At 34.0% G+C, this 14420-nt stretch overlaps 1 protein-coding gene across 4 annotated transcripts in view; it reads right to left on the reverse strand.

Moving 5' to 3' along the window:
- Nucleotides 1-14420, reverse strand: part of CNOT2 (CCR4-NOT transcription complex subunit 2) — a 118499-nt gene that overhangs the window by 20310 nt on the left and 83769 nt on the right. For all 4 annotated transcript variants that reach the window (XM_080811192.1, XM_080811191.1, XM_080811193.1 and 1 more), the window contains 4 exons: nt 13795-13861; nt 3436-3583; nt 2517-2699; nt 90-169 (listed from right to left, as the gene is read on the reverse strand). In XM_080811192.1, coding sequence (XP_080667318.1) covers nt 90-169; nt 2517-2699; nt 3436-3583; nt 13795-13861 — 478 coding nt within the window. The remainder of the gene's footprint in view (nt 1-89; nt 170-2516; nt 2700-3435; nt 3584-13794; nt 13862-14420) is intronic.

Raw genomic sequence — 14420 nt, forward strand, 5'->3', positions numbered from 1 at the left:
TAATATTTTAAGACCAGTATGTTGAATTGCTTTATATTTCAAAGATCTACCATATTTTTTATAGGTTACTACCTCCAGAATAAGCTTACCTGTTCCATTAAAAATGTTACTTGATAAGGAGTTATTCATTCCAAATGCCTGATTCCTGTTCATTCCAAATCCAGACATACTGGGTACATAGAAAATAATTTTAGATATACAGTAAGAACACTAACTTTTAGATGAAGAAAAACAAAAGTGTATACTTTTGATCTCCTCATATAAAACAACAGTATGTTTAAAAACAAATACTAATTTTATTTTTCTGAGTTTAACCTTTATTTAAAAACCCTTCTGAAGTCCTTCCATGAATAACTGAGAACCAAAATGTCTTAAACAGATGATTTTAAAATAAAAAAACAAAGAATTTGCACATAAGCCTTGAGGAAAACAGAGATTAATAGTACTATTTTAGGTACTTGGAGAGCCAACTTACTGGATACACTGGCAGAACTAACCAACCTTTAAAACATGCAGTTTAGAGCGTAACTATTGTTCCTGAATACTTGTTTTCCTTCCACTACTGGTAAGTATACCATTTACCATTATCACTTTCCATAAAAGATCATCTTTCATACAGAGTTTTCCCCCTCTAGAATCTAAACACCTCATGGACAGGATCTATGTCATGGTCATCCCTGCATCCTCTGCCTTCATTGTTCAGGAGGATAAAACAGGCACTCAAGAAATGTTTCATTTACCTGAATTAAATGGTGCTTTTCTTTAACTAAGTTTAGTGTTCTAAAAAAAAATGTCATTCTAATCTAAATATAGTTTACCTTTCAGCTACCTAAAAGAAAAAGCAAATCTCTCCATAGAACCCTCCATTCTAAATTAATGCACAACTGGTACTTGATAAGTTACAAATGCCTCCTTTTTCTGCACAAGGCTAAACATGAGAGGACAGAAACAAGTCTGAACTTAAAGCAAAGCCAGAAGTAATTAAGAATGTCAAAAACAGCTATTAATGCAAATTCTACAATGAAAGTATGCAACTTTAACATTAAATAATGTGACAAAAGACAGTGTTATCAGTGTTATGAGTAGGGATAAACTGTTTGTGGAGATGATGGGGTTTTTTGGTGTTGTGTGTGTTTTTTGTTTTTTTTTTTGCATAACCTCATAAAACTAACTATGGCCAAACAATATTTTCACAAAACATGGAGCTGGTGAAACAACAATACTCTGGAGAAGAGTAGGAAAGCCATTAGAAACACTTGTTTAATTAACAGCATGTTAGAATTGTTGATATAGGTACCTTCAAACACTGAAGGGATGAAAACATTCTATAACAAATACAACTTATCAACAGTAATAAGCAGGGTTATAGAGATTCATGTTTCATTGACAATTTATAAATAATGTGTTTTTTAGAAACAAAATGTGAAAAAATATGGTAAGGCAAAAATTTAAATACACATTCAATTAACAATACTACAAGAAAAGATGTGATAAAGTCCAAGAAGTATATGATTAGGAAGCTATCAAGTAGATTAAGAATTTTGATGACCCTTTACAAATAGTAGTCATTTTTAAAATTAAGAGTAGTAAAATTATTAAGAAAAATACTCGTAAATCTAAATAAAAGAACTAGAGCTCATGGGATAAAGATCAAACAGGAAATGTGCTAATAACCTATTTTTAATCCACATTTTGCAAGCAGTAGATCAAAGAAAGTGAATTAAATGGGTAAGATGATAGCAAATAGATCAAGATCCTTTTTCCTTATACAGTTCCCCATTTTAAAAAAGGGGGCAAAAAAATCGGCAAAATTAAACACAATTTTTTCAAGATACAAAGCCTTATCCTGTAGTCATTACTCTCATATAAATTACCCGAACAGCTTAAAAATCCTAATAAAATGGATAATTGGTCTTCATATTGTCATTATTACTTGCACAGTAAACATATGCAAATGGACAGTGCAAAAAGGAGTGAAAAAACACAACAGCTTATCTTCTTATTTTAAGTCCCAGAACATGACACTATTTTCGAATATTGTAAATGTAGTCTTAAAAAGTCTTTGGTCATTAAGTCTCCAAAGCACAAAACTGAATTTCAGTTGAAACAGTACTAAAACCAAAGTATAAGTGAAGCAAGGCAGTAATAGTCAAACATATCCCCACTACTGTTCATAAGTCTGGAACTCTTACACATAAGTGGCCAGCCTTTTAACTGACAAAGGACATAAGCACAAAAATTTGCCTAGTGGCAACTTAAGAACAATTCTTTTCTAACAGTAACAAAAACCTCTAATGTGCTTTCCAAAATCAAACTAACTTTCAAAGGAGTGTCTTTAAGTTTGGGGAGATTAAAGTTGTAACATGTAACAGAAAGAGAATCTTTGGTCATAAAAATATGATGAAACAAACTTATGACACAGAAGCCAAGACTCAAGAACAGAATGTTGAGTATGAGAAGGCAAATTTGAAAATATCCAGAAAAACAATGATACACAGTATCAATAAACATCTTACCTGTTCACAGTAAAAGGCTGTCGAGAAGGCTGCTGCTTTGGCATACATATTATGCTTGGCGAGCTTCTGTTGGGGCTACCTAACCCTGAACTGCTCATGCTATTTGTCCTGCTAGGAATTCCAATGCCCTGACCAACCTGGGAGTGGTTCATCATATTCCTAGGATTCATAGGCAAAATACCCCTGAAAAAGAAGTCCATTATACTAAATAAGCTCTCTACAATCACTCATTAAAATTCTCTGTAAATAATCAATTGGCCTAACCCCAGAACCTCAAATATACTTTCAAATTACACCTCTAAGTTGCATTAATTCTTTTGTCTGGTCATTCTAGCTCTTTGAAAAGTCAAACAAACCAACAAGAAATCGGGTAAATTATAGCAGAACTAGTATAAGGTGATATTTAAGATGAGAAAACTATTGGAGTGACTAGGACATAAAATAATACAAATGTATTTCATGCATTTATTTAAAATAAGTTCATTCCAAATGTATGTCATTCTATCTTCTTCAAACTAATATGCATCATCTCTGTAATCAATCTTGTTTTATTTTACTCACTAGAGCAATGTATGTGTGTTGAGGGAGCAATAATCATAATTATCTGAGGAATGATTTTAAATTGCACATCCTCTTTTGAGGAAGAGCTGACTTCTGAAAAAGCTCCCCAGGTGGTGATTAACCCTTGATACCCACCCAGCTGACAACCAGTATGCTAGAAGCATGATAAAAACATCTTACACTATCCTTATCAATTTGCAGTGAAATAAAATGAGCATAGGGTATTAACTTTCTTTTCCTCAGTGAAAGGCACTGAACCAGAAAAATGAAATAATTAGTTATCTTATTAAAAAACTAAAATGCTTGCTTACTCTACAAAGAGACATTTTGAGAAATATTCTGGTCCATCAATAAATACCTGCTTGGAGATGGAGGCGTGTGAAGTGACATTGTTGGTACCCCTGTTGTTGGCGTGACGTGGCTCGGTAACTGAGTGCCTTGTGATAAGCTGCGATTTAACTGAGGGGTATTGTTGCTCATCCCCCTCATTGGAAGGCCTAGTGCACCTATTAAAAAAATTCAGAAGAAGGAAATTCATTGCCATCAGGAATGAAATTGTTATCCATCTTCTGGAGTTGGCAATTTAAAACATTTTTAAATGACCTAACATGTAATATAGTATGCAAATTTTTAATGGATATATTCAATTCACTCCAAATGGACTCTGATTTTAACAAAAATGTTCTAATCTGAAATTTAATATTATGAATGGATACTGCCTTCATATTTCTATCTTCTGTTCATATTTCTATTTTACAATAAACTATGTCTCCCAATGGTTTTAACAAATTAGATGACTTGTTTCAATGAAAACATTTTGTACAAATATGGCTTTAAGAAATTTGCAATCTTGTGTTTTTATGTTTTAAAATCATAACTGAGGTACAGACATTTAACCCCACTTTGCTGAAGTAGCTTTAATTTTTATATGATCCTTTTAAAATGCATTTAAGAAATCTCTACTACTATTTATACATACATATTTCTCAACATTATAATTTTTTACAAACCCAACATAAAATGTCAGCAACTGCTAAAAATCTCAAGCTGATACTACAAGAGACAGGAATTTAAAACATTTAAGTTTTCAAAGTATAGCAACCTTCCATTTATCTAGTACTCCTGGGGAGAGATGCAAAAGGATGGATGTGTTCCAATAGGTATATTTTACAGACTATTTAAGTTTCACCATTCAGATACAAAACATAAAATATTGGGATAAATATTTCAAAAATGTATGACACATTTCCTTTTATTAATATGAAATATAAATTATTGATTTCTTAATGATTCATAAATGCCATGGATATCTAATATTCTAGATGTTTAGATATCCTTCCTACCCCTTTCATCCCTCAGAGTAAGGATGTCCAGCTGTCACCTGTTATCATATCTGCCTATGGATGCCTCCACTTCCTGACCCACCCTTTTTAGTGCTTTCTGTTTCCAGTCAGTTGTGAAACAGTCCATCTAGTCAACAAAACTTACTCAGAACAGGAAGTTAAATAAAAGTGATAAAATGAAAAGCAAATGAATACATAGTTACTTTAGTGCTAGGGGTTTAAAGTGACTTTTTTCTTCTGTTTCTGATCTAATTCCAAAAGCAAGAATCTCAAGGACCTGAGTATTTTGAAACTGTGACCTCCAAAAATCGGTGTATATATATGTTCTGAATGGTTTACTTCAAGTACTTTTGTAACATTTACCTTTGGCATAACAATGTCATACCTAACCCAAGGACAGCAGTGGGCCACAAAGATTCCACTGGAATCTGCCAGCCATGGTACTCAACTTACAGCCTAACTTTGCTTCTCAACTGAATGAACCCAATAAATCCAACTCAATGTAACTACTATGTTCTGTGTACTAGGTGTACTCCTTTCAGTCAGGTTCCAATAGGACGAGAGGTTAGTTCTACCTTTCTTTCAATGACAGGAAGGGAATGAACTGGCCTAGATTATATGCTGGTTTAGTTCATCATATGTATGTCTTGTCCCTACAAGTTTCGTGACCGTTACCACTAGGTGCAAATACGTTCTCTGAATTGGGACACAATAAGGAAAAATGAGATGAAAAATTAGCCATATAAGATTCTTCAGAAGAAATCAGTCTTTTCCTTCTCTTAAGGCACTCTAGTTTTCCTGATTGCCCTCTAGATGCTCCCACAGTGAACCACCAAAGTGATACTTGTCATATCATGCATTCAATAAACATTTATTGAGTGCCTACTATGTGCCAAGCACTGTGCTAGCTGCTGGGGATACAGCAGTGAACAAGACAGAAAAGCTCCTACCCTCGGGGAGTTTACATCCTTCTCCCCAAATAATGCAGTCCTAAAGTCAGCAATAGCTGCGAATTAACCACAGGAATGTGTTTCACACGATTACTGACCACACCAAGAAATATACAATTTTAGAGACAGACGGGACCTTAAAGATCACCTAGTCCAATGTTTGCATTTTACAGATGAGGAATCTGAGCCTCAGATGAGTTAACTGCCTTCTCCAAGGTGACACAAAGAACCAAGACTAGAATTTAGATCTCTTAACTCCTAGCGTTCTTCACAGCAGCCTTATGGGAGCCTCATATAACACTAAGTGATCACCCTTTGTGAGTGTCTACCAATTTGTAACACCTCTTGCCTATTTTATGTTTTCTCTTGCTTTCTTCTTTTTTAAAATATTTACTTCAAATTTTTTTTAAACCTCCATTTCCTGGTCTCTTCCCTCCATTTTCTTTTCTCCCTCTCTTGTTTATACCTGTTCAAGTTTTCTTTCTCCTAATTTTACTTTCCCTTTCCTTTTCACTCTCTCTTATAACTTTATCATTTTAAATAAACATACACTTCCCAAAAATCTAGTACCCTCTGGCTGTTTTCTAATAATGCCTTATAAAACTCACTGAGATTTGTTTACTTTAATCCTTCATATACATATTATTCTATGTTATATTATGAAAATCTAGAACTTCAGAGTAACTAGAGATTATCCGTAGCAAAAAACTTTTGGAGATGGAAACAAGAATGTATGATTATTTATTTAATCAATTAGGGAATGGCACATGAGCTAATTTATAGTGCTGAGAATGGAGGAAGACAATATGAAATAAACTCAAAGATTAGTGTCTACTTTTATTTTTCCTTCAACACTCGATTTCATAAAACAGCTAATAATAAATTCAAACAGTCTGAAATGCATTTTGTTGAACTAGGTAGGTATGAAAAAAAAGAGTACATAAATTTCAAACAGGATCATCAAGCTTTAAATACCTTAATAAGCTAGTTCAAATTCAATTAAAAACCGAATTCTTTTAAAGCATGAAGAGTATCACTGACAGGAACATACAAAGATTTATTTTTAGGAAACAAAATACACTAAATCATTAAATTTGAGTTACTTGAGTCTAACAATTATAACTGGGTAAGGTCAAAGACAGAACTTTACTCTTTTAGTAATATATTTAGAAACAATCACAGAAAATCATCTCTAAAATATTATACCAAGAAGAAGACATGCAAGCCAAAAGAGAATACCAGGGGGAAAAGATTCATAAAAAAATCTGGCATAAAATAATTACAATAGGTAAAAAATATAAATGAGGAATAAATGAACAAAAAAAGCTGAAAAGTAGCTAAAAAGGTTATAGTTCTGAATCAAATTTTTCCTTCAATCTGACAAACTGCTAATGAAGAATAATACAACATTAGGAGAAATATGTGAACATACTCAAAGTAGATTCCTACCTCTAATTTGGCAGGGTGCTAAACAGAGAATGAACTGAATTAATTGACCATTTTCCAGAAATCCAAAGGAATATGATCTAAGAAATGCTTCCATGAATTACTTCCACTGTACAAACTGATTAACAGCACATCCCTTAAATATCTTATGCCTCCTTTATTCAATCTTTTGCTAAAAACAAACAATATTAATAATATAAGTTATAAGAAAAAATCCAATCACAGCAACCAAATCCTTGAATACTCATACTTAAATCAAGTCTCCTGAAGGAGAAGGATACAAAATCCCTAATTGCTGCCAAAGGGCTTAAAGCACACACTCCCCCTTCTATTTATTTCCAAAGCAACTAGTTTCTCCTAGGAACCCACTATCCTGTCCACACTGATGAACAATTAAACCTTCTAACCTCCAACCTGTCCTCACATCTTACTCCAATCTGCCCCGTACTCAGCTGCTTAATCTTCTCTGTAACATTATTTTAAGTATTTTCCTTCATTAAAATCAAAGGATTTTAGAGATAGAAAAGTCTCCAGAGATCATCCAACTAAGTTACAGATAAAGAACATCAAGAATTAAGTTACTTGCCAAAAATCACAATGAAGAATAAAAATAACAATCCAATTTCTTAACTCTTATTTTCATCCTTTTTCCGACCAACTACTTTCCACTTCTTATAGTAGTTGCTAACTTTTACATCACCTGCGGAACACTAATATCTGGGTCCCATGCCTAGAAATTGTCACTCAGTCTGAACACTGGCAATTCATGACTAGAGAGATTTTAAAAAACTTTCCAGGTGTTTTTAGGGGTATAGCCAGAGTTGAGAACCACTGCCCATTAATATTATATTCAATCACAGTTTAGTCTTTTAAACTTCTCTGTCAGAACTGAAAAGATTCTTCTAATCTCTGGGGTTTCTGTTTGTGTTGTTTGGCCCCCAGCTTTACTGAGATATAACTGACATATCTCTTCCTAATTAATATTTACTCACTCCAATATAAGCTCTTTTTATATACGACATATTTTACTTACAATCATCCTCCTTTCCCTGGTCCTCTCTCCAAATCTGTCCCTGCACTTTTATTCATATCTGTCTCCCCACCTGGAATACATCCCCTTCTCTCATCCTATAGAAATACAGAAGAGTATCTTTTTAAAAAAAAATCATGATGCAGCTGTTTATACACAGCACATGTTTAGTGTGCTCTGATGAATATGGGAGAGACCACTAACTCAGATGTGAAAGTAAAATGGACTCGGAATCAGAAAATGTTTCCTGGAGAACACAGTATATGAATTAAATAATGAAAGAGACCTAGTCAGGTACTTGGTGGTGGTGATGAGGAGGGATCAGGAAGGTAAAAATGTTGAAACAGTTGAGCCTGAAAATGGCAAGATAAAAGAAGAGAAGGACAAGTGATATGCCTGGAGGAGGAGTGGGTTTGCTTTTGAGTATAAAGGGATGTATGGGACAAGAAAGATACATGGATGGAGTTAAAAGGCTTCAACATCCTCAACTAGGAAAAGCTGATGTTATGTTAGAACTGGCAGAGAGTACCTGCGAACGTTTGGCTAGATCTTTATAGCAACTGGCACTCTACCAATGGAATATCCATGTGAAGCTCCTAAGTATACTTTGTACTCCTCAACCTAAGTTTCCATTACAGATTCATGTCACCCATTCACCAAGTAATGTAGATCTCAAACCTAAGAAATCCTGAGTCTCTCTCTTTCACATCCTCTACCACCAAATAGTATTAGCTCTATCTCTGAAATATCCCAAATCTGACCACTTCTTAACACCTCTACCTACAGTCCACGTCATCCTATTTTCTTGCCTAGACTACTAAAGCATTAGCCTAGTCTTGCTCTCTCTTATTATTTGTCCCAGTCCATTTGCTACAGAACAAAGTGGTCTTTTTAAAATGAAACTGTCTCTTAAAACCCTTCCCATTAAACTTAGAATAAACCCAAATTCTTTACCAAATCATTACAATACTCCATGATCTGACACCTGGTACTCCATTAACCTTATGCTTTCTTTGTTCACTACAATAGCCCTCTTGCTCTTCCTGTAATACATTCATTTCTTTCTTGGTTTCTCATGAGTAAGCACTTTCCCATTTGCTGTTGTCTGTACCTAAAAACCTCTCCATCAGATCTTTCCAAAGATTTCCCTTTCTCAACACTGAGGTTTTCATTCAAGTACCACCTCCTCAGAAGATAGCCTCTTTGTCTGCTGGACCCCTTAATCTGACTTGATTTTTATAGTATTTACTAGAATCATCTTATTTACTTAGTTGTCTCCATGATTATTCTTTCTTCATTAAAATGTAAGCTCCAAGAAAACAAGATCTTTGATATTTGCCATTCTCTTAGCTCTTAGAATAGTATTTCACTCATGGTAGGTAGGGGTAGCTAACTAAATACTACCCTAATGCTCTGGTCAGTAGACCCTTGAAATCTGTGGATTTAAACATTTGTTGTTTCTACTATGTGCTAATGGCCCTCTAGGGTCATGACATTCAGTAAGCAGTATGTAGGATCCAGGTTTCAAAGAAACTTCTGTTCTCATGTTAACACAGTTACACTTACTAGGTAATGTAATCCTGGCTCTACTACTTACCGCCTGTAAAACCTTGTGCAAATCCCTTAACCTCTTTCCGGATAGATGTGAAGATTAAATGAACTGATTGACATAAAATATTTAAAATAGCACCTGACACGCAGTAAATAACATAATAATTACTAGTTTTGGGGAAGTGGTTGGGGTGGAACGTGAAACATGCCTATGCAAAAAAAAAAAAAAAAAGAGAGAGTGAGTGAGTCAACAGGTGGTCCTAAAGGTGAAGGTGAAGATTACAGTCTAATGAACTAATGGTTTTCACCAGAAAATCATTGTTTTCTGTGGGAAAACTGTATGCTATAGCTCTGTTCTTGACCTTGGAAAGTGGTAAAGATCTTGAGAAACATCCCACAGTATTGTAAAGACTGTACTTCTTGAATGAAATCAACAGCCTAGTTAAGTTTCCCTTGCCTTGATAAACCAGACCACTCCCAAATCTACCCCATGCTGTGGGTGTTGTTCCCACTATTAGAACAACCTTATCCAGTCTCTTCAAGGCCAATGACAAACGTGACTTCATCTGTAAATCCTTTCCTGATTATTGTCCAAGATACGTGATTACTCCCACCTCTGAAATGTCCAGAAAACTCTACTACTTCCTTTGCTCTGTAGGAAAATAACTTGTGTACTTATCTACATTACATGTAGGAACCATATCTTGCTCATCATGCATTCAATAAACATTTCTGAGTGCCTGTCATGTACAGAATACTAAGGATACAAAAGCAAAGGAAGACATGCAATAAACAAATGTGGCAACATAATAGCAGTATGTATTCTGTACAGGGATGGCAGAAAAGAGCCTCTACCACTATGCAGCATAATGCCATTACATGGTAGGCATTCAGTAAGTATCTATTAAACTCCTTTTTGAAGCTTTTCCTTACCACTGTAGCTCACTGTGCTTTTCTCTCTAAACCCTAGGTCTGTCCAACCAATTCAGTATGATACCTTTCAACCTATGTATCAACACTGTAGGCTGTTATTTAACATTTTATATATAAATGTCTTGTCCTCCCAAACTTATACCATGTGCTTCTTGAGAGCAAGAGCTCCCAGAATATTAATTCAAGTATCTGTTAAATGTTCCTATAATTTCTTGAAGCTACTAAAATCTGTCACTGGCCTAACCACACTATCAGTAGCATCACTTCTGAATCACCCCACCTGTGCTCTGGTTCTCCACAAAACAAGTAGCCTTCATTTCAGTGCTGTTAAAACAGGAGGCCAAATAAATGTTGCTTAAGCATGAGAACATGCCACTGATCTCAAGCTAGGAGTCCAGATCCCAGAAAGACAAGTTTCTTTCTTTCCCCAGCTAGATGACTGGGTCCCCTGAGAATTCAGGTTCAAGTGCGTTATCATGGATTCATCCTGACGGCTAGTTAACCTATGTGCCTATAAGATAGTAGGCATATAGGAAGCACTCAGTAAATAGTAGTTGCCCTTTTCTCCAAAACTCTAAGGCTCTAAATCCTGTTGGTAAGAAAGTAAAAGTGACCCCAACTTTATTAACACTTAATTTTAATGCACTGAATATCAAGGAGAGATTAAATTCCTGGTTCCCAATTAATTCCAATCTAGTACACAGCTTTGGGGAGCCAAGGGGGTCTTTAAACTTATAAGGTACACCTAAAATCTTATGCACACTTGCAACGAAAACAAGCAGAAAACATCATGTAACTTGAATATAAGATTTTGTTCAATGACTTCTATAGTTATCATTTGGTGCACTGTATTCACATGAATGTCTAGATGAAAAATCAGTTACATACTTGGATACAATCGGACTATACTGGGATCTGTAATCATACATGCCCCTAGTGCAGCACTTTCTAGGCACCCTTATATATCACACAATTACTTCCACCCAAATCTGGCAAAATGTAGGTTTCAGCAGCTCTGTATCCATTCCAAGAGGAATGTCCTCCCTTGTTTAATCTCAGTGAGACTGTTTTGGAGGATGCTCTTCCTTCCACCTCTAAACTCTGTAATTATCAAGAACACAAAACAGATAGTAGACCCCAATTTTAATGGTAAAAATTCCTACTGAACTTTGTCAATCTGAATACAGAGTTAATGGTAGTATTCAATACACTCGTGAAGCAAAAGAACATTCAGTTATATCAAACCTAATGTACAATTACAATTTGTTGCCATAAGAATAACATCACTAACCTCTACCACCTGCTATTCCTTCTACCTCTCCATCCTTTACGACAGTGAGCTCCTCAAGTTTTATCATTCTGACTAATTTATACTACTGAAACCCGGACCCTCAAGTCCCACAGGGTAGCTGGTGTTCTCTCTGACAAGGTGTATGTTCACAGTACTCATCAGCTAACTGAGCTATTTGGCCCTAGGGTGTCTCCTAACAGATAGGAGAGACCGGGAATCCAGCCTGTCTTTTTTCATTAGTTGCAGTTTTCTACATCTATACCCTGGAAAGGAGTAACTGTACCCTGACTTGACACATTTCAGTTCCAACTGACCTAAGGTTCAATTTTTCTGTAGACTAATACCTACACTGTCAGTTAAAAGACTAAACTGTACATTGAAAATCCTGATTACAACTGCTACAGGAATACAGTCATTTAATATACTAAATTCCAAAGGAAATACCTGTCATATGTGATTTCTTTTTAAACTAAATACCTTAAAATACTTTTTCTAATTAAAATAACTTTGCTCATTTACTAATCTTTGTATATCCCTAATAATCAGCACAATCATTTTACACAAATTAAGAAGCTAATATCTAATACCAATAAAATAACTATATTTCAAACTTAACCCATCCATATCTTAGCCCAATTACAATTTTACATTTGCAGGTTAAAAAATGACATCAGATTTTAGAAGTCCGTAGAGCTGATTATATTGTAAAATAACTGCTATCCTCCTTCACAAAATAACCTTAGGTTCTCAAATATAATTTTTCTCCATTCCATATTTATTTTCTGTTGTGATAAACTGTGGTCTTTAAAAAGAAAACAAAGTAAGTTCTTTGCAGTTACTCTATAGAAATAAAGGGTAGCTTTAAAATAACTAGGTATTTTCATAATAAGGGTTGCCAGGAAGGTGAGAGTAGTAGGTTTCATACTAAAACACAGGCTAAATGAAGCAAATAACTAGCTAATAATATCCCTTAACAATTAGGATAAACATTTGTGAATAAGTGAAGCAACACCTCTTTAACGCAATATAAAGTTTTTAAAAAATGTTTTCCACTTAGAGGAAAACTGCTAGTATTTGTAACCAATTAATAATTTTATTTACTAATTCTATGTTAACAAAATTGCATGCCACAGCAAAAGGAGGAGGAAGAAAAAAGTAGATGAAAGCTATATTTGTCTAACAAAGTCAGTTTCTTCCCCCTATTAAACTTCAAAATAAATCTAAAGAATAAAGTGGTCTGACAAACTATTCTGATACCTATCAAAACTTTATTTTATTATACTAGAAAAGGGTTCCAAATCAAATAACTGATTTTTATTTGAAGCTGGTTAAGAATCTCAGTCATCAGATTGTTTTTTCCAGTTACTCTATGTCCTATAATCTTGGATGGGAATTTATATCCCTTTTAATACTCCCCTTCTGTTAACAGATGAGAGATCAGCAGTCTCTGACATTAACAGAGATAATAAAATCTTATTAATATTTAACAGTTTGGAAAATTAATGGAAAAAACAGGAAGATTTTATAACTTAGTTTTATAAAAATTTTATGTGATAATAATAGCAAACATTTATTGAGCGCTTACTATGCGCCAGGCACTGTGCTAAGCGCTATAAAAGCATTACAGTACTTAAAAAGAAATAAAATCTTATATGTAGAAAAAGCATTGAACTGTGAGTCAAAAACATATATTCTATATCCAGATGAGCGAAACTAAAAGAAGAAATATTTGCTAAACAAAGAGCATTTTGCAGACTGTTAAGAAATGGTCCTTCATTAATAAAAAGGTCAAAAACCACAAACAAAACCACCCATTTGACTGACCAAACAAAAAAGTTTAACTTCCTCTAACTGAAAACATAGAGGAGGTCTATTTTTTTATTTGTTTAGCAAATTCTTCAAAAACATTGTACTGCAAAGGAACATACAGATACAAACGATGTAAAAATAACTTCCAGTCTTTCCTACACCCAAATAATAACAAATTTTGAATTAGAAAAGGTCTGAAATAATGAGGTTTTCCTATGTTAAGTGACATAAGGAAAACTGAAAATTAAAAATCTTTCCTTTTAAATCCTAGAATTGACCCAGAAGGGCAGCACTGGTTGTTCTTTATTTTGTAGCTATTTTTTTCCTTAAATAAAGCATCCCAGAATAAATACAAAATTCTTACTTTGTTGCCCGTATAAACTTGCCCCAAACTGAGACAGCTGACCTGATGTAGATGGTGATGCCAGCATCTAGAAACAAATTAATTATATTAGAGCATAAAGAAATACACAAAGCAATGCATTTACACGTTATGAATCTGTACAACACACAGTATGTGAGAGCCAAACCACATTTCCCATTCTTCAAAAAAACATAAAATAAACATTACATAATAAATTCTATGTTTCTTAAGAAAATACTACAATTGGATAAAATCAAAATGTACAAACAAAACTAATTTCTGATTACAAGGTTTCTTCTTTCAACTTACTCTAAAGGAAACTATAGCAGCATCATTACTTCACTTAAAAAACAAAAAAAACAGGCTAACAAAAACATGAAGACAGTATCTCAAAAAGTTAGCCTCTATAAATTTAAATAAGTCTAATAATTAATCCTTAGATAATATATTAAGCTAAATTCTAAATTCAATTTATGAAAAGTTGAAAATAAAATTACCTGAATAGACAAGTTTTGTTTTGTAAAAATATTACCCAACATTTATATATGCAAATAGTTTATGTATAAAATGGGTAGAAAAATCTAACAAACATACAATCATATAATAAATGGAGAGATGACAAAATA

Source organism: Martes martes, assembly GCF_963455335.1.
Source record: "Martes martes genome assembly, chromosome: 8".
NCBI lineage: Eukaryota > Metazoa > Chordata > Mammalia > Carnivora > Mustelidae > Martes > Martes martes.